Genomic DNA, 20,942 nt, shown 5'->3' on the forward strand with positions numbered 1-20,942 from the left:
CGCACTTGCCCTCAGGAACTCAAGCTGCACTACCCAAGCGCTGCTTCTCTTCGGTGAGTTTCCAACTATTGCTAACACTCAAGATCAAAAAATAGGAAGGAGTAGAATATACTGCAACAATAACATAAACCTTCATCCATTAAAAGCGAGAACAATTTAAACACGTAAACTATGTCAGACCTAAACCAGATTCTAAAATGGGACTTGAGATGGAGGTTATGATCAATGGATATAATCTATATGGAGATTAAATGGGTACCATCTTATCAGTCATGATACTTGACTCTACCTGGACTTCTCAGGTTTTCCCCGATTTTTGCTCTGGTAGTACACTCTTCCGGACCTGTCAGCTGCAATCTAGCACACATGGAGGTTCAAAGAGCCTAACTGGTGCTGTTCTATGAAGGAAATTGCAGGTGCAGGTATAAACTAGCATTAGTGAAAATGACACATAATTGTCCCTCCAACATGATTTGGATCAGGTCTAAAGCCTTTGATAGTCTCAATTACCCTATTACCCATTACCCCTTTAGTCCAAAAGCCCTGCCTGTAGCTTTCCGGTTACAACCCCTTTTCGCTGGTTCACTCTGCTTGCATCTTCCACTACCGGTTTATCTCTGAAGTCCAGACTTTCAAAATATACTTGTAAGAAAACAGTCCTTGACTTTATAGCAGAAACTTGTATGACCTCCGTATTTGCCTCTAGGAATCCTATTCTCCCCTGTTCCTTTCTCTTCTGTACTTGTCCTGTGATTTTTCTGCAAATCTCTCTTTATTCCAGTCCCAGAAGCCTGCATGCTCTTCATAATGATATTTTCCCATCATTACACATGTACTTAAGCACATGGGTACTATTAGCTTTGTGTCACCTGCTTTAGAGAGTTGCTTACCACATGTCAGCACATCACAGGCAATCACAATTTGGATCCCTAGAAACTCCTTCATCCATTGTCTTCCAAGAAATCACTGGAAATATTAAAGTCCTACATTTTCATTTTAAAATCTCTTAGCCCTCTCTGGGGTGGTGGTCTTGAATCCATAAACACATTAAAGAGAAAACGATTTTGCTGTAAAATATTACCCACAATCTCAAAGAACATATTTGGCCTTGGTAGATGGATGGGCTTCCAAGGAGAAGTAGAGATTGAGATCCTTGGTACTTGGTTCAGCTGAGTAACTCAACCAAAGGACACCTCACAGAGAGAGACAGAACCGGGAACATTTTCAGTGCCAAGGTGAGGGTACAGTGAGGGGAATGAGCCTCCCCGCTGCTCATTCATTAGCATGAAGTCATCTAAGAGCGGCTCTGTGCTGGATGCTGCTGGTACAGCAAAATGCCTGGTGTATATACCCCAAAGATCATGGTCCCACAGGAAAGAGTGTCCGTGCTTTAGGTGATCACGATGGGAATGGTAGGCAAAGCTGCTGGAGCTGAAAATTGGGTGTGGGGTCGCCACCCGCTATCCATCCATCAGCTCTCTCTCAGCGACTTAGTGATGTTTTGCCTCCTCTGTGCCAGGTGTTGAAGAAATGACAGTGAGCAAAGCCAGGCACTGGCCCTGCCCTCAAAGAGCTCACAGCCTGGAATTCTCTTATGAGGTTAGAAATCCAAAGGGAATTCATCTAAAGAGGGCACTCACTTTAGAAGAAAGTCCAAAAGATCAAGCACTAACCTTTAATAAAGCACAAGTCCCAGGTTATACCTGAAAACCACCTCCAAGCTTCCCCCGTCCATTTCAACACTGTCAGCATTCCCCAACGCCAAAGAGGACTGAATTTAGAGATCTCTTCCTTTGGAGTTCTGTAGAATTTTCATTCCTGCTTATGCTGTCTCTAGCGTAATCTTTTATCTCCTCCCACTCCATACTTGCAATCTACTTCTTTCATAGTATGTGAACTAGAGTTATGGCAGGAATTTTGAGTTGGATTAAAATAGGCATGGTCCTTTAACATTTTAAATACAACTTTTGAGATGGATTTGGATCTCAGCATTATCGTGTTCCAAAAATCATAAAGGAAATTTCATAAGATAAATTTATCTTTGAGTTTTGCTACTTGCCAGTTTCACTAAACATTTGGAAGGCTGGGTGGGCTTCATTTTATATTGGGCTTTTGGAGACTCTGTAGCTGTAGTTAGGCTGTATTTTAACACAGGGCTAAGGATTCAGATCACAAAGCCCAAACATTTGGAGCTCAATTTAAGGTTCAATGTATAATTCTGACAACATTCCACTCTATTTTAGTCTCAACTTGCACATATCAGGCCTTGTAGATAGTTTCAGGACCTCTGGTTGAAAAGAAAAGGCCACGTAGCCAGATATGCACACAAATTCCAAACAAAAGGTATAATGATGAGACCAACACACCTGAGGTAGATATGTAATTATTTGTCTACAAAATGTGTCTTAAATAAAAGAGAAAAACTCCTCCTTGGAATTCCTTAGAGTTGAAAATTTTAAGGTGACTCAAAAGCAAAGGAGATGTCATTTAGCAGATCAGTTCTTAACAATTTCCTTAGAGGACAGTGTATCACAATGGCACTATTGGAAAAGGTAGTGGCATACCTTTTAATATGCGGTGCTATAAGTGCTATGCATAAAATAAGAAGCAATGTGTAGGCAGTAGCAATTAAATTGCTTATGCACTCAAACATTTGCCTTGAAGTATAATAAAACTGAGCATGAAATGAAAGGTTCATGCAGGCCTATGAGCAAAACAAAAACAGAAACCCAAAGCCCACCCCAGCCCCCCAGTGCCCTCCCCGGCCACCCTGCCAGTCCCCCCCACACGTTTTTCCTGTGGGCTTAAAACCCTTCTGTTTTGGAAGACCTACAGGCTTTATACATTCACCTGGTGGCTCATGAAGACCAGAAACACTGTCATAGAAAGAAGCTCTCTGAATATTCTGAATCTCTAAAGCAGAGAAACAGCAAAAACAGGACAGAAGAGCAAATACACAAACACTTCAGTTAGTGTGAAAGACATTCGACAGCACAAGTCAACTTTGAAATCGGGCTACAAAAGGAGCTAGTCCAAGGCAGATCCCATGCAAACATGACTGTTCAGAGAATTTGCACATTTGGATAAAGTTCTTTATAAAATAGATTAATGCTAAATCAAAAGAGCACATTCCCAACTCCTGGTGTGAGCATTATATGATATCAATGCCAAATGATTAGCCCATGTAAATGCAAGATGACATTTAAGAGGAATAAGGCACTATTTGAGTTGTCTATCATAAAAATATCTTATCGTTAGTAGCTTAGGGCATGAATGCAGTGAAGTCACAGCACTATGGCGAATGTAAATATCAATGGCTTTTACTGTCAAAAATTACGCTGCTGTGTAATTTTACTTCCAATACAGATTTTCGGAAATATAATTTCCGAAAAATAATTTGAATACAAATTATTATACAACAGATAACTACCATTAAGGAAAACAAAATTCAAGTTCCGTTGTAGCAAAATGTTAAAATAATTTTGAATTATAAGCGAGATTATACTTATTGATCATACTGTTACTCATGAAAATATCCTAGGATGTACGTTGACATGAAAATGCAAACTTTAGGATTTTTTTTTTTTCCTCAATATAAACTTTAAGAAGTGCCAAGAAGTCCTTTGCAGCTGGTAAAGAGATCCCCAAACAACATCTTTTAGCAAAGAGTAGGGCGTTACAAATCTCTAGGGCAGGGCTGCCACCAATAAATCTGATTTCTCCTGGTTTGGCCTTGAGAAAACTCTAAAACTCTAACACAAACTCTATTTTTTTTCTTTTTCTTTCTTTTTATTTTTTTTTTAGTTGAGACAGGGTCTCGCTGTGTTGCCCAGGCTGGTCTTAAACTCCTGGGGTCAAGCGATCCTCCTGGCTCAGCCTCCCAAACTGCTGGGATTACAGGCGTGAGCCACCGTGCCCAGCCATAAACTCTATTTTAACACAAAATGTTTCATACTCTAGGTGTTGTACCTTCACAGGCAAACTATATTCATATATCATATCTTCTCTACTCATGTTCAACTTGTCATTTTCTGCTTTTGGATTTAAGTGGCTCTAAAAAGAGGAAAATAATGTTTTTCCAGGGTTATTTTTCTAGAGAAAAAGTGCTCCCCTTATCCTGAGATCTCTATATCCAGAGTGAGCAGTGATAAATCCTCCACCTTAGAACCCTCTTTAAACTTCTGTGCCTGCCACTACTTTCCATATGAAACAAACTGTCCTCAAAATTGGACAAACATGTACTGCTTCTCTGCCTGCTCCTCACCCTGAAGAACAGCGCCTCCCAACAGTGAGTGGCCTCTGAGATCTTCTCTGTCACTCAGATGAAACTGAGTGCTGTCGCCTAAGCTGAAGAGCGACAGCACCTCCTGCTAAGAGCAGCATTATCAGGAGAGCAAACACGTAGGAGGATTCCAGAGCAGAGGCTGGCAGAGCCAAAGCAAACCTGGGGTAGATAAGATATCCCTTGGCTTATTTTGACAAGAATGGCCAAATGCACTTCCATTGGCATATCTTTAGAAAGACAAGGGCCATAAATACGGCTGTGCAAACATGGCATCTGTGAGTCAGAGCTGTGGACTAAATACAGACAAACAGGGCTCACGCCAGGGCTGAAGGAGCTCAGCAAGGCTTAGCGTTTCCTCTAAGCATTTCTGTAATCAAATCAATAACTTTCCTGTATCTCTTCAATGGAAGACACAAAAGTGCAGGTAAGGAGTCTCCAGACAGGGTCCTACCTGTAAGACATAGCATCTGTGATCTGTAATTTGTATGACATCCCAGCCTCCCACCTCCACCCTTGCCCACCAAATCTTATGTACCTACAGCTTCTGACCTATTGTTGCCAAAGCCTTTTCCAGTATCTGGGGATGGTGAGACCTGAAGTTAAAGGAGAATGGAAGGAGGAAGTAGGAAGCTGGGAGCCAAGAAAAAGACTAGCTCAGTTCTATTACTGCATCTGTGTATATCCTGGTTTCTCAACTGGATTACTAGCTCTTGGGAGGCAGGGGACAGGTCTCTCATTGCTTCCAGATCTAGCTCACAGATTATTACCATGGGAAGCACATAATTAGGTATGTAGTATTATACGAATGGGTCAAGTGCTGAACAGATGTTTCCAACACCATTTTTGGTTAAGGAATATAAGACAAGGACTAAAAAAGGGTTCACAGTGTCAGAATAAATATGTAATAAAGGACCTAATTTTCATGCTTATGTCAGTGGTTCCAATACCTGTTTTCCTTCAAAATGAAGAGAAAACCAGTTTTTGAGGCTGGTTTTCAAAAACCAGGAAAAACTCCCCATTTCCTCTGTTCCTGTTTCCCAGGCATCATCTCCACGCCCACTGTCACCTTCAGTCGCCCCATACTCAACTCCCCACTTCCAGGATCTTTCACTCCAATCTACCCAAAACACACTGCCTGTTTCACTTCTTCAAGTTCAGAATGGGTCACTACCCAAGGTCACAAACCTACTGATGCTATTTATTCAGCACAGTCTCAAGTCCGAATTCCACTAGAGATGGGACACGAGGACTCTCCAGTCTAGCCTGAACCTACCAGCCCGGCCTCATTTCCTGCTCACTCTTCTCTGCCCCCAGCCCTCTCTAAAGCCAGATGGAACACTCCTCCTGAGCTATGATTTTCCACCTCTCCACTGTGAGCATTCTGTACTTCTTCTCCTGCCAACTTCATTTCTACAAATGCCACCCCAGACACTCACTCCTGGAGTTAGTTCACGTAAACCTTCTTACCCGCAAACGTTTAAGGCGTAACCAGGCCATAAATGCTCATAAATTAGTGCTGAAAACACCGTGTGGCACTTAGTAGGTGCTCAGGAGATGTTAGCTTTCACTGTTTACTCAACAAATCATTATTCTTCTTTAAGCACAAGGAAAATTGCATCCTCTCATCCTGACATTTTTCCCTTAGCGCCCCAGAAAAAGGTAGTCCCTTCCTCTGTTGCACATCCCTAAAAACTCACTGTACCATTCCCATGGCATTTATCACAGATCCACTTTGCATACTGATCTCACTCCCTCTGCTGTGTTCTAAGACCTTACAAGGGTATCCGGAGGAGAAGCTGAACATTAGGAGACTTTGTAACCTACACAAGTCCCAAAACTGTCACAGCTGAAGTGATTCCTGAAGGAATGCAAATGCTTACGACTGCAACATTATTCCTCCCTCTTCTTCCTATTTCCCATTCACATTTCCAACTCACCAGCACTGGCCTTTCTAGCACTGTAGACCCTGTAACAACAACCTGAGCTCAGAGGTCTTTTTCTGTTCTCGTCTCAGTTTCTCATATCCCACTCTTAACATTGCCTAACGACAAGGTGAAGAGGAGCTCAACTCTGAGGATACGGTAAGTTCTACTGCAGCTCCCTGCTTCTCTTCCCAGTCCTCACATGGCATCCCTTGGCTGACTAGGTCACTGGAAGTGACACTGTGCACTCAGTAGTCAGTTGAAGACTTTCACCTAAAGGTACAAAGATTAAAGGCTTCTGTTTTACTTGTTGGAAAGCTCGTCTTTCCCCCAGGTCCCTCCCCTCTTTGCTATGTCTCAGGCCCACAGTCTGCTCCCAGGACACTCGCGTGCCTATGTTCAGTGCATCCCCCCCCCCGCAGCTCCCTCACACTGACTTGATCTGATGGACACAGTCACTCTTAAAATGATCTTTTAGAGGGTCACATTCCCCCTAGTCACTTTCTCTGTGTCCTTTCTTCAATTCCTGTCTCTTTCCTTTGGCCCCAGTTGCCCTTAGCCCCTTTCTTCTCTGCTTCCATTCCTTTCCCTCTACCTCTAAGAAGACAGATTACAAGGCTTAAGATGCTATAGAAAAAGCAGATGTGAGCCAGGTTACTGAACAGGTCTGGCCTCAGGGTCAAGGTCTAGGCAGGGGTAGTTCCAGGGCTAAGGTCCTGCATGGCCTGAAGCCAGGCAAAGAGGTGGAATAGAGCCAGGATGAAATGTAGCAGGAGAGCTGAGCTCTAGAAGATACTGGTTCCTACAATGCATAGAGACACAGAGACATTTTGATTTTCTGATACTAGTAAAATCTTCTAGTCTACAATAAAAATCACCAAAATTCTTCAACTGAGGTTCATATAACAAAATAACTATGAGGACTGATGGAAAGAAAAGCAACTGATCTGTATGCAGGCAATTTGAGTTTATCCACCAGCCACTGGGTGTCGGCAGGGGCGGGTGGTGAGGAAGGACGTAGCTCAGCAGGCCTGACACAGGGAAAATGGAATGAGCAGGCCTTCTCGGGTTTTATGTCCCAGTGTTCCTGGATTACAGCTGAATTGGGACTGCGGTGGCCTGAGTCATATGTGTATGTCTTTGTGGCTCCGGGCCTAGAATGTTTCTGTACTCCCTACAACATCTGACCAAGAAGGTAGATGTCTCTGTATTCATTTCTTAACCCAAGTATTCTTAAAACGGATAAATTCCGATATAACGGCAGCCCTGCTCTAGGGAAAGAAAGATTTTAAAGTAAGAAGTATATATATCCATATATATGTAAAAGAACCATCTATAAACCTTAATTATAAAATATTCCAGCCAAGCATAATTACAAAGATAAGCGCTTTCTTACCGTCTTTCCAAAGCTCTGCCACAAATCTGTCTGATGACTGGTGCAAAAGGGTGGCCACGTTGTCATTCAGGGGGTCCATGTTCTTCATCAGCCACTCATCTGCCTTATAGTCCACCTATCCCGCACCAAAGCCAAAAGTGGTGAAATGGAGAACACAAACCCAAACGCAGAAACAAAAACACTTTAAGCCTCAACCAGAAACTTTTATACAACAGTCCCCCAAATGGGCTGTCTGAAAGACAATGTGTTCGTAATATATACTGTATTTGTTTATAAACGTTTATCAGCACCTTTGTTACACCTTCATAAAAATGTAGCAAAATTTCAAACACAGCCATTTTAATCCAGTTATTCAACATAGGAGCTCTTACCTTCCCTGCATAATGTATAATGCAAAAATCAGCTTTGTCTTTTAGTTGTCGAGGTTTCTGAAACTTGGAGTGGGAACCTTGCTCTTGAACCAGTTTTTCAACAAAGGTTTTATCTGTGGCTTTAGGGAACCAGCATTCTTCATCCAAAAGGGCCAGTACACCAGGAGGGTTCGCCTGATAATGACAGGCAATAAGAATTCACAAGTTTTGCATGCCACTTTAATACTACTGAGTTTGGCACTTAAACTTCTAAAACAATTAATTTTATGAAGATCCATGGAAAACAAATTGCTAGGATGGAAAGGAATGTCTAAGCCATAACAAGTTTATAATTCAAACACTGACACCTCAAACTGCTAAATAAGTACTAACAAGAAAACAGGAGTAACTTATCTCAAACTTATAAATACTGTATGTAAATTGCAAGTAAATGAATTCGAAGCAGATGGTCCCACAAAAGTGGCAAATAAGCCAGAAACGCAGTGGGAAGTGGAGAGATGAAATTGAATGTTTATATTCAGTGACTGGCTGGAGAAATCATTATAACACCTCAACTAACGAGAATGCTTCAGACATTTTATATCCTAATCAGTTTAAGTTTCTGTTTAAGTAATTTTTAAATTAAATGTATCACTTTATATTTGGGGAAATATTTTAAACTATTATTAAGTAGAGTATATGGAAATCGATAAACTAAGTCAGTCATCAATTACTTTATATATTTGTTTTAACAGGCACTCGACAACCCATTTTATGTGTTTCAATTATTACTTCATTGAAAAAAGTAGCACTTTGGGAGGTTGAGGCGGGTGAATCACGAGGTCAGGGGTTTGAGACCAGCGAACCTGGGAGGCGGAGGTTGCAGTGAGTCAAGATGGTGCCACTGCACTCCAGCCTGGGCAACAGAGCAAGACTCCATCTCAAAAAAAAAAAAAAAAAAAGTGCTAGATGAATCCATAGAGACAGAGAGTAGATTAGTGGTGGCCGGGGGTTGAGGGAAGACAATGTGGAGTGACCACTAATGGGTATGAGGTTTCTTTCTGGGGTGATGAAAATGTGGCAGGATTAAGTAGTGGTAATGGTTCCACAACTTTGTGAATATACTACAAACATCACTGAATTGTAGTTTTAAAAGGGTGGATTTCATGGTTTGTGAATTACGTCTCAATTTTTAAAAAGGCCTAGAGCTCACCATTGTCTGGAGTGACTTCCTTTTCGGAGGTAAATGACACATGAAAGCTAAATAAGATATTTAAATAGTGATGGTCTATTTTCTAGTGCTTCTGGGTCATCATTTATCGCCACACTGCAACAAGTGTGTGATACAAAACTGAACTCATAGCAGTTCTAGGGCACACTCATGAAATCAGCTTTTAAATAAGCCTCTAAGATCAGTTCTCATCAACTCACAAAGCCTTCATATTTACTAGCAGAGTTGGCAATACACACAAATGCTGTTTTTAAAAGTAGCTAGAGGCTACGGTTAAATATAAAAGAAACAGTGTAATAATGTGGTCAGAGAAAGGGATGGGTGATCTGAATGCCAGCGGGTGGAAGCTGAGGGAACCCTTCTGCAATGGAGACCCTTAGCCCAGGGCTCCTCCACCTGAAAGAATTGTCAGGGTTTCAGATCAGCTAAAAAGAAGACAGTAATCTGAGGCAACTGGGATTAGGTCACTTTAGAGGAGCTCAGAGTGGGAGGTAACTCAATCCACCCCAATCACACAACAACTGTGAGAAAGGAAGTTCCACATTAATATTAATATAACAGAAACATCCTCCTTTTACTCTTTTACATTCTTAACCACTTTTAATGAGAATTTTCCTAAATTCTGACACAGTATCTCAAATAAAATTTGTATTTTTTCTAAATGACTTGGTGACAGCATGATTATGAATATCATTACTGTGTCTCTTTTTTATTTTTTCCACTTCATCCTTCAATGTCAAGATCTCTATTATCATTCTTTCTCTGAACTGGGTATTTCCAAGAGCTGTAAGCTTAGAAGCCTGTGTTTCTGCTTTTACACTGTTGGTGGGACTGTAAACTAGTTCAACCATTGTGGAAGTCAGTGTGGCGATTCCTCAGGGATCTAGAACTAGAAATACCATTTGACCCAGCCATCCCATTACTGGGTATATACCCAAAGGACTATAAATCATGCTGCTATAAAGACACATGCACACGTATGTTTATTGCAGCACTATTCACAATAGCAAAGACTTGGAACCAACCCAAATGTCCAACAACGATAGACTGGATTAAGAAAATGTGGCACATATACACAATGGAATACTATGCAGCCATAAAAATGATGAGTTCATGTCCTTTGTAGGGACATGGATGAAACTGGAAATCATGATTCTCAGTAAACTATCGCAAGGACAAAAAACCAAACACCGCATGTTCTCACTCATAGGTGGGAATTGAACGATGAGAACACATGGACACAGGAAGGGGAACATCACACTTCGGGGACTGTTGTGGGTGGGGGGAGGGGGGAGGGATAGCATTAGGAGATATACCTAATGCTAAATGACGGGTTAATGGGTGCAGCACACCAACATGGCACATGTATACATATGTAACAAACCTGCACATTGTGCACATGTACCCTAAAACTTAAAGTATAATTAAAAAAAAAAAAAAAGAAGCCTGTGTTTCTGAATATTGGTCATAGGTTTTGTGAAAGCTTGTGAACTCAGAGGCTTGCCTGCCACCAGCCCACAGTCTGGCGAGGCAGGGGCTGGGATTATGTGAGATGAGCTAAGCCTGGCACGGGCCTGTCAGGTGCCACCACAGAGGATGTTTTTACGGCATTTTCCTTCTAGAAAGTATTGTTTTCACTCTCCATTTTGCAAGTAACATCAATGGGATCATTATCCCATGTCATTCCACAGGCTGTCATTAAATTCCCCATCATCATAAACTCTCATGGGGTTTACAAAATGTTATGTTTTTATTTGTTATTATTTTTTGAGATGGAGTCTCGCTCTTGTCCCCTAGGCTGGAGTGCGGTCACGTGATCTTGGCTCACTGCAACCTCCACCTCCCGGCTTCAAGCGATCCTCCTGCCTCAGCCTCCCGAGTAGCTGGGATTACAGACACCCGCCACCATGCCTGGCTAATTTCTTTTTGTATTTTTAGTAGAGATGGAGTTTCACCATGTTGGTCAGGCTGGTCTCGAACTCCTGACCTCAAGTGATCTGCCCGCCTCGGCTTCCCAAAGTGTTGGGATTACAGGCGTGAGCCACTGCGCCTGGCCATGTTTTTATTTTTTTAATCAGATATTTCTATGAATAAGTAGAATAATCCTCAAATTGAGGTAAAGAGTGAGTCAGCATTAAATCTTGAATTCCTTCCCTCCCCTTTCTGAGCTATCTCTCCTTTAAATTAGGACTATTTAGGCAGGGAATAAAGGGTCCACTCTAAAGGCTGAAGGAAGAGCCTAGAAGTGCCAGTACAAAGAGTATATAGGAAGGAAAGAAGGAACGAGTTACCTAGTTCTGCTCATTGCCCGTCAGTGTCTGGGCATAACTGGTGACTAGGAACATGATGACTTCCCAGCTCCAATACTTTCTGAATACCCTGGCTGCTGTGGTTTCAATGTGTTCCCCAAAAGTTCACATGTTGGAAACCTGGTTCCTAATGCAGCAGTGTTGAGATAAGACCTTTGGGAGGTAACTGGGTCATGGGGGCTCTTTCCTAGTAAATGGATTCATTCATTCATGGATCAGTGGGTTGTTGAGGAGGTGGGTTAGTTATCATGAGAGCAGGTCTGTCATAAAAAGCCAGTTTGGCCATTTCTTATGAGCCCTGCCCACCATGTGATGCCCTGTGCCACCTCAGGACTCTGTTGAGAGTCCCCACCAGCAAGAATACCCTACTCCAATGCAGCCCCTAGACCTGGGACTTCCCAGCCTATAGACTACAAGAAATCAATTTCTTTTCTTTATAAATTACTCTGTCTTAGTTACTCAGTTATAGTAACGGAAAACAGACTAGGACACTCGCCAAATAACTTCCCTAAAACCAACTTTCAACGTGCTGTTCACCTGCTAATTTCTGACCATAAAACTCATCCCTGGAATGCTCCCTGCACAGCATCCACACCTGTAACACCTTCCACAACACTGCCAACCTACTGTGTGGCCTTTGCCTTTTTCTGAATTCACAGGGCATCACTTAGAGTCCTACCCAGGAACCAATGAACTCACCACTATGTTGTGTTCTGTTTTCTGGCTTCAAGATCAGGTTCTTGAGGACCAACGCCATGCTATATACTATCTCATATCCCCATGGCACCCCCAATCTGCATTTCCAGGCTATAATTGAGGATTTAATAAATTCTTTTATTATTATTTTTTGAGACGGGGTCTCACTCTGTCACTCAGGCTGGAATGCAGTGGTATGACCAGATCACTGTAGCCTCCAACTCAGGGCCTCAAAGGATCCTCCTGCCTCAGCCTCCTGAGTAGCTGGTACTACAGGCACATGACACCATGCCTGGCTAATTTTAAAACTTTCTTGTAGAGATGTAGTCTTACTATGTTGCCCAGGCTGGTCCCGAACTCCTGGTCTTAAGTGATCCTCTTGCCTCAGTTTTCCAAAGCACTGGGATTACAGGCATGAGCCACCACACCTGGTCCAATAAATTGCTATCTGGATCTGATTCTACCACCACAATATTTACATATAAGGCCTGGAAAATAATTAAAAACGTAAACATCAAACCCTTTCTACTTCACTTATTATTATTTTTTTTGAAGACAGGGTCTCACACTGTCGGCCTAGACTGGAGTGCAGTGGTGCAATCTCGGCTCACTGCAACCTCTCTCTCCTGGGTTTAAGTGATTCTCGTGTCTCAGCCTCCTGAGTAGCCGAGACTACAGGCACATGCTACCACATCCAGCTAATATTTTATATTTTTAGTAGAGATGGGGTTTCACCATGTTGGCCAGACTGGTCTCGAACTCCTGACCTGACTCAAGTGATCCGCCTGCCTCAGCCTCCCAAAGTGCTGGGATTACAGGCGGGAGCCACGGCACCTGGCCTTCTACCTCACCTACTTTTGCTTGGAGTTAGTTATTAGGGTTGAAATGTTTAATTACTTTACCCCATGATTTTCACCTTTAGAGTACAATAATTGTGTGAGATTAAAAAAATATATGAAAAAATGGTATATATTTGTCCTAGAGGATAAAGCAAAAGAAATGCAATTAAGTAACATTAAGAAGAATTAATATTTCTAAGACTCATTTAAAGGTCACAAAACCATTAGATTTAAAAACACTCTAAAAACATTTTAAAAATTAAGACAGGTAATTTTCCATTTGGAAGACTTTCGGCACAATTATTCCTATAAAGATACTGACCTAGCAAATTTTATGGGTTCTTGTCCATCCTAAAATAAAACTGCAGGTTCATAATCATTATATTCTTAAAATGTAGGACTTCCAGTGTCATATGGATGCATATAATGAGCATCTCAAAAAACGTATCATGTAGTCATCAACAGTACTAATGTGAAATACTCCCTTCCTTTACTTACACAAAGGCCCAAACAATTCTTTAGGCAACAAAGCAGTGAAGTAATGTAATGAAGTGTGTTCATGTGCTTGTGTATGCACAAGTTACCTGGAAGTCACTACAAGCATGCCACCTCTAAATGACCCTATAAGCTACAAAGAAGCAACTATCCTCACAACTATAAGTAATTTAAGATTTTTGCTCTAAACGTGCCTTGAAAGGTAAAATGATTTCTTATGTATTATAAAAGCCAAATGAAAATTATCCATTGCTTTCCTTAAACTCAAATTTCTAACGTGCTGGAACTACATCTCTAATAGGGTGAACGTCTTCTAGGTTCTTCCTCTTCCCGATGTGCCACTGCTCTGACTGCGGGTACTGTACCATCCACGATCTCTAGCCATTAGACCTCCAACACCTTCAAACATGAAGAACACAAGTGGTAACCAGAGACTGAGCAGCAAGAACCAGAACTGCTTCAAAGCCTGCTGCACCTCCTAGGAGAAAACTCTGCATTATTCAAACATACCTACTTAGCTAGTGTTAGAGCTTTCTCCACATTACAGATGTCAGTACTTAATCATGTTTTAGTTTTTCTTATATTTTGGCAGATAGCAAAATAAAATAAATGAAGCTGATACCTTGTTGAGCAAAAGCTAACTGATAAGGAGTAGAGAACCAGACTGTCAATACCTGCTTGAGATCACATGGAGTCGAGTTCCAAAAGTGAATGAGTTACACACTTGAAGCTTGAACGTGAATGAGTTCTATGTATTTTTACAGAACATTAAACCACCAAGAAAAGAGTTTCGGATGCTTTCTAAGATTGCCACTAAAAATACATCTGACAAGACTTCCCTGAGAACAAAAACTTCACATTAAAAAAAAAATCTAGCAAAATAAAAACTTTGTACTTTAAAAGGCCAAACTTTAGTTATCTGCGATATGGATTTACGTGACACGTCTTGTTCTCAGCTAAATAAAGTGTCAGGTGGAGCTCCACATCCTTTGAGAGGTACACGCAAATGCCAGCGCACAGGGCCATCTGCAGTCTGTGTGGGCCAGAGCCCACTATCCAGTATACCCATGCAGGCAAGGACAGGAATCAAGCTGTGAGGAGAGCTAAAGAAGGGTTTTACTGGCATGCTACTGACTTTTAAATTCTGTAGCTATTTTATCAGAGTATCACCTTCCTAGAAAATTTAGATCAGAAAATTATTTCACCACTGAATAGACTGGGTAATTTCTGTCTTGGGTTATGCCACTTAAGGTCACTGCTTGAGTGGAAAATGAAAGACAGCGAGCAAGTGAGCACTCTTACAGGTCTCTCTATCAGGTCGATGCATGGCTGCAGATCCAGCCCGAAATCGATGAAGTTCCACTCGATGCCTTCGCGCTGGTATTCCTCTTGTTCCAGGATAAACATGGTGTGGTTGAACAGCTGCTGCAGCTTCTCATTGGTGTAGTTGATGCAAAGTTGTTCAAAGGAGTTCAGCTACAAATGTCAAAGAGTAATTTTCCAAACATGGGGAGGCAGAGGGAAAACGGGAATAATTAGTCATGTAGTTACAAAAAAATTTTTCATTAAAAATTACTAATTAGGTAGGAAGTACATGATTGCTTCTATCTAATGACAGTGACTAAACCAAGGGGGGTGGTCTCCCAGTCTCTCTCTCACACGCAGCCTTTTTGAAAAGGTAAAGAGAAAGAACATACTGTCTATGGCTGCATTACTGAACTGCTAAAATGAAAAGATAATAAACTTAATATGCTAACTGAATGCTCTGCAAGTAAAACAATTCAGTTCTTATTAATGAATGGTTAAGGACTATAAATAAATGAGACAGTAAGAAAAAGAAGAAAAACAAAGTCTTGGAAAAACCAGAGGCAAAGGAAGGTGAACAAGATGGTGGGCGCACTTCTGAGCTGGGGTGGAGAATGCATTTGGTTCTGTCCCACTCCACTGTCACTCAGGCTGTGGGCTCTAAGGTGAGGTAGGAAAAGAATCATCTTTACTGCACGGAACTGTTGAGAGCTCAGCCAGGCCTGGCACATGGAATGCGCTTAGTATGAGGCTCTCTATCGCTTCTCTAAGCATTCCCTTCCCTTATCAAATGTTTGACCTTTGCAATATCAAAAGTGATACTGGACTGCCCTCATAAAGTGAATTTAGGCATTTTTCATATGTTATTGTCATTTCTGTTCCTTCTCTGTGAACTCTGCCCATTTTTTAAGAGAAAAATCGACTGGGCGAATGCATAGATGGGTGAATTAGTAGGTATAATTTTCTTAATCATCCTATACACTAGAAGTGCTCAACCTCTTTCCTGCTTCTATACTGTTCACACAAGCTGCATGTGCCCATAAATAACCTCTTTCATTATAAAAAGTGATTTTCAATTAAAGAGGATTTAACCCATCTCCAAGGAGTTGATTTACAGTCTGAAAAAGCCACTCCGATCTTTTCCATTCTCCAGGAGCTGTTAAATTCACTATTTCAGAATGAGGTCATGCAAGGACGGCAGGGGCAGTGCTTGCCTTGCTCAACACTGTATTTCTGGCACACAGGACAAGCCTCATATTTACAGACTGCCGGATTCTGCTTATTCATGTTCAGGTAGGTGAACTTTGCTTTGCCTCAGGATGATGACATCCTATTGCTCTATTTAGCCTGGGCCATTACAAAGAATGGTGTTTTTTTTTTTTTTTTTTAGGAGTCTCGTTCTCTTGCCCAGGCTGGAGTACAGTGGCACAATCTTGGCTCTCTGCAACCTCCGCCTCCCAGGTTCAAGCAATTCTCTGCCTCAGCCTCCAGAGGAGCTGAGATTACAGGCGTCTGCCACCACACCCAGCTAATTTTCATATTTTTAGTAAAGACGGGGTTTCACCATCTTGGACACTCTGGTCTTGAACTCCTAACCTCGTGATCCACTTGCCTCAGCCTCCCAAAGTGCTGAGATTACAGGCGTGAGCCACCATGCCCGGCCAAGAATGGTGTTTTTAAAAATGAATTTCTACTTGTCTTCCATATTTAAACTACCAGTTATAATTTTAATTGGTTTTTAAATCAATAATGCATGGTATAAAATTCAAAGTGTACAAAGAATTGCACCAGTTTCACTTCAATGAAACTTACTTGTTCTCCCTATAATCAACCAGTATCTCCTATTTTTGTGATCTTTCCAGAAATATTCTATGCACTGAGAAATGTGTGTATGTATGTGACCTTGATTTTTTTTAACTTAACAATGTATCTTGTTACATTGTGGGATCTTTCCTTAGTGTATAAAGCCAGCCCATTCTTTATAATGGATGCGTAGTATTCCACTGAATGGAGCTATCATAAGAATTTGAACCAATTTCCTAACAGTGGACATTTAGGCTTTTTCTTTTCTTTTCTCATGACAAATAACACTAGCATTTTTACCATCTACATAAATGTAACCTTTTCCCATCGAGAACAGGGTGCGTCTCTTCACTTGTTCAAATCTTCTTTTCTTTTTTGCAGCAGCACTGTAAAGTTGCCTTCATTTAAATCTTGCCCATTTCTTTTAAAATTTATTTTTAGGTGTTTTGTCTGTTGCAGTTGGAAATGAGGATCTTTACTTTCACTATATCTTCTGATCATTTATGTAGAGGAAAGTGACAGATTTTTTTAATGCAATTTGTACCCAGCCACTTCTCGTGATTTCTGTATTTACAAATAATACACCTTAAAGCAATCTCTTAGAGTGGTAGTAGCAGGTTCAGTATTTATGAGGATAGACTTATAATTTTAAAGGAGTTCATTTTAAAATAAGACAATTCAATACCCAATAGTGGCTAAAGCAACACACAAAAAGCACTTAATATTTGTGCCTTACTATATTTACATAGTTATACATCTATATTTATGGAAATAAAGATATAAATTTTTAGATGCCCCAAATTTTATGCATTCCCCTGCAAAACCATAGCAGGTGTGTGACTGTGAACCTTTTCTGCCTTGATGATGAGTAAGTGTTGACAAATCTAGTCAGATCAACAGTGAAATCTATTGTTAAACCCTGGTTGTATCTGCAGTACACAGATCACTGCCTGTCCAGGCGCCTCCCTCTCACTTTGCTCCTCTCCTGATTCCCCAGCCAAGCCCCCGTCATCTTGCTTGTGTTCTACTACGGTGGCCCCCTTGACGGCCTCTCAACTTGGCCCCACACCCTATTCCACGTTTCCAACTCCTTTCTCCCTCTGGTCAGCTATATCCAGTCACACTGGCTTTCTAGCAGCTTTGAACATTTGATAAGTTCTGTCCCATACAGGACCACTGGAATTACTCTCATGCCGGGGAACAGAACGAGGCTGGCAGCTTCTCATCCTTCAAGTAAGCCTAACTGTTGCCGCTGCAGAGGTACCTTCCCTGAACAGCTATCTCAAGCTGGCCTCCCAGTTCTATCACAGCACCCTTTCACTGCATTCTCACAGACCTGTGGATTCGCTGGTTATTTGCTATTTATTGTTTGACTCTACTAGAATGGCAGGGACTATATCCCTGGTGCCTGGTATGTACTGGGCACATGGTGAGCCTTAATATTTGCTAAAAGAACAAACAAAAAGAAGGAAGAGCAAGAGGAAGAGGGGGAAGAATACCTCAAAAATTTCAAATCCAGCAATATCCAGGATTCCAATGAAAGACGCTCCCTGACGTTTGGTCCTATCCAGAGCTTTATTGATGCGATGAACGAGCCAGCGAAAGAGCCGCTCATAGGTAGCTTTTGCCAATGCTTCTACTGCAAAATCTGCCTGTAATTAAATCACAACAACCTTTTATTCTGGAAACAATCTAACAAAGCATAAATAGCTGTTTTATGGAATTTAATGTTACACGGCACTCAAAAAACCTGAGATGGCATTCACTGCTTAATCATGTCTCAATTTTACACATCAATAGAAGGCAATATTAGAAGAATTAAATGAACACTGGGAATAATGAATTTGGGGGATGAGTAAAGATGCCTAATAAAAATAAGCTCCTCCCCATGCGCCTGGGTCCTGGGCAGCACTGTCCGCCCGGATTCAGCTCAGTTAGCTGGCACTTTCTCTCTGCTGTACCACCCAGCACAGGGACAAGGCAGCAGGGGCCCTTCTGCTGGTCTGATTCCCGAAGTATGCAGATTTGTCTACTGGATTATCTATCTACCTGGGGGAAAACTAGAGATTATAATTTGACATTTACTTTTTTTTTTAAAAATCACCTTTAAAAAAAATTTTTTTTTTTTTTTTTATATGGAGTCTCGTTCTGTTGCCCAGGCTGGAGTGCTGTGGTGCAATCTTGGCTCACTACAACCTCCGCCTCCTGGGTTCAAGCAATTCTCCTGTCTCAGCCTTCTGAGTAGCTGGGACTACAGGCGCACACTACCACGCCCGGCTAATTTTTATGTTTTTAGTAGTGATAGGGTTTCACCATACTGGTCAGGCTGGTCTCAAACTCCTGACGTCAGGTGATCCACCCACCTCAGCCTCCCAAAGTGCCGGGATTACAGGTGTGAGCCACCGCACCCAGCCCCTTTTAAATTTTTTTGAAAATGAAAAAGTAAATATACTAAAAAAAAAAACAACTCAATTAGTACCTAAAAACACCCATGTAAGACAGTTTGTATTGATTCAGTCTGTTACATGTCAATCAGAAGGCCAAATGGCCATGGCTTATCATTCAAACCTATCAGTAATAAGAATGAACATGAAACCTACTTGTTCTTTGGTCTGGGCTTTTTGCACATAGTCTCGGCCGACCTTGATCCGGGGAGTCAGGATGGCCCGAGTGAACTCCATCACATTCATCCCAAGAAGATGGCAGAGTTTCTGCGCAACTGAAGCATAAAAAGTCTCCTAAATTCTACATTTTTTACTTATAATCTACTCACAATATATTCAATAAACACTGGAAAAACCTTAGTAATAATTAAATTGTATTAAGAAATAAATAAAAGTCTTAAGATCAGACAAGTTTTAGGACTAATGAAAAATACCTTCCACCCTTTCAAATTAATACACACTCATTTTTAGGCTACAAGAGACGGCTAGTCCACATTTGACTGCCTTGCCTATTTATTCAGTTTTGTTAGAGGCAGGTTCTATGTTGGCCAGGACGGAGTGTAGTGGCTATTCACAGGCGTGATCTCACTACTGATCAGCATGGGAGTTTTGACCTCCATTTTCAACTTGGGCTGGTTCACTCCTCCCTAGGCAATCTAGTGGTCTCCTACTGCTGGGAGGCTACCATACTGATGCTGAACATAGTGTAGACAACCGATGGACATAGCACATGACAGCCTAGAACTCCTGGGCTCAAGCCATCCTCCTGCTTCAGCCTCCCGAGTAGCTGGGACTACATGGCCACCATGCCCAGCCTCTTTACCTTTATAAGAGTGACCTGATCCTCTTCTATTTATGGGTCATTAAAAAATTTCAAAGCCAAGCTATACTAATATACGCCTTACTCTGCATTTTAGATGGCTCCATTTTAAGTCTATTTAACCATGGAAAAGCCATACGGAGGATGGAGGCCCAACCGCCAATCAAACTACTTTGATTGAATGACAGATGAATGGCCCTGGAAATCAACAGCCCTAAGAGGTGGTGCCACAGCTTGGCCAGGAAATGGTGACCAAGAAGCAGCAGGAGAGGCAGGCCCCTTAGAAGAGCCACACAGAATTAAATTGTTATCAAGCCTCAAATTAGTTACAAAAAAGGATTATTTCAAGGGCAGATAATGTGACTTTATGTCAGCCTTCACCTGCCACGGTGGATTGCGGATGCCTCCAAGAAGCAAGATAACTAACTTGTTGGAATAATCAAGCAGTCAAGGCAATATAGAGATTCCTCACTTTTTCTCTCCAGACCATCTGAAGCAAACTGACATATATATAATATATATGTATATTATATATACATATATTTAATATATAATTTATATCCATATATTTATATATTTATATTAAATATATATTTAATGATACATTATATTATATATATTTGGATCAAAAACTTTTGTTCCTGACCAATGCAAATTTAAAACCATTTTCAACATTTAAAAATGGGAATATTTCCTATTAAAATCTAGATTTCCATTTTTATTTGAAAAGTCACTTATATTTGGCAATACTGGGCCTGTAATCCTGGCAAGGTGCACACTGGCTGGAACTCAGCAGCTGCAGCTCCCTCTCAGGGAAGCGTGTGGCCTCCTGTGGCTGAGCTCTCCTCCCTCAATTGCCAAGGGCTCCACCATGCTAAGGCAGAGACCACTGCTACTTTTCATCCTACACCCTGTCCCCTATCCTCATTTATAGAATCAGAGGGACCCTCGTGTAAGCACATGAGGTTGTCAGTCTACTCGAGGGTCCCTTTGGAAATGCTTCAGAGGTGCTTTTACGCTTGCATTGTAACACCTTCTTGGAAAGCA

The 20,942-nt window shown here is 41.4% G+C and overlaps 1 protein-coding gene across 6 annotated transcripts in view; it reads right to left on the reverse strand.

The window, feature by feature from the left end:
* Positions 1-20,942, reverse strand: part of MYH10 (myosin heavy chain 10) — a 156,218-nt gene that overhangs the window by 53,396 nt on the left and 81,880 nt on the right. For 3 of the 6 annotated variants that reach the window (XM_032139174.2, XM_032139173.2, XM_032139172.2), the window contains 6 exons: positions 19,232-19,350; positions 18,131-18,283; positions 14,826-14,999; positions 7,975-8,148; positions 7,604-7,718; positions 2,851-2,913 (listed from right to left, as the gene is read on the reverse strand). In XM_032139174.2, the coding sequence (XP_031995065.1) occupies positions 2,851-2,913; positions 7,604-7,718; positions 7,975-8,148; positions 14,826-14,999; positions 18,131-18,283; positions 19,232-19,350 (798 nt within the window). The remainder of the gene's footprint in view (positions 1-2,850; positions 2,914-7,603; positions 7,719-7,974; positions 8,149-14,825; positions 15,000-18,130; positions 18,284-19,231; positions 19,351-20,942) is intronic. The other 3 variants (XM_032139177.2, XM_032139176.2, XM_032139175.2) reach the window with 1 other exon arrangement.

The sequence above is a fragment of the Hylobates moloch genome, unplaced genomic scaffold (assembly GCF_009828535.3).
Source record: "Hylobates moloch isolate HMO894 unplaced genomic scaffold, HMol_V3 SCAFFOLD_19, whole genome shotgun sequence".
In the NCBI taxonomy this organism is placed as follows: Eukaryota; Metazoa; Chordata; class Mammalia; order Primates; family Hylobatidae; genus Hylobates; species Hylobates moloch.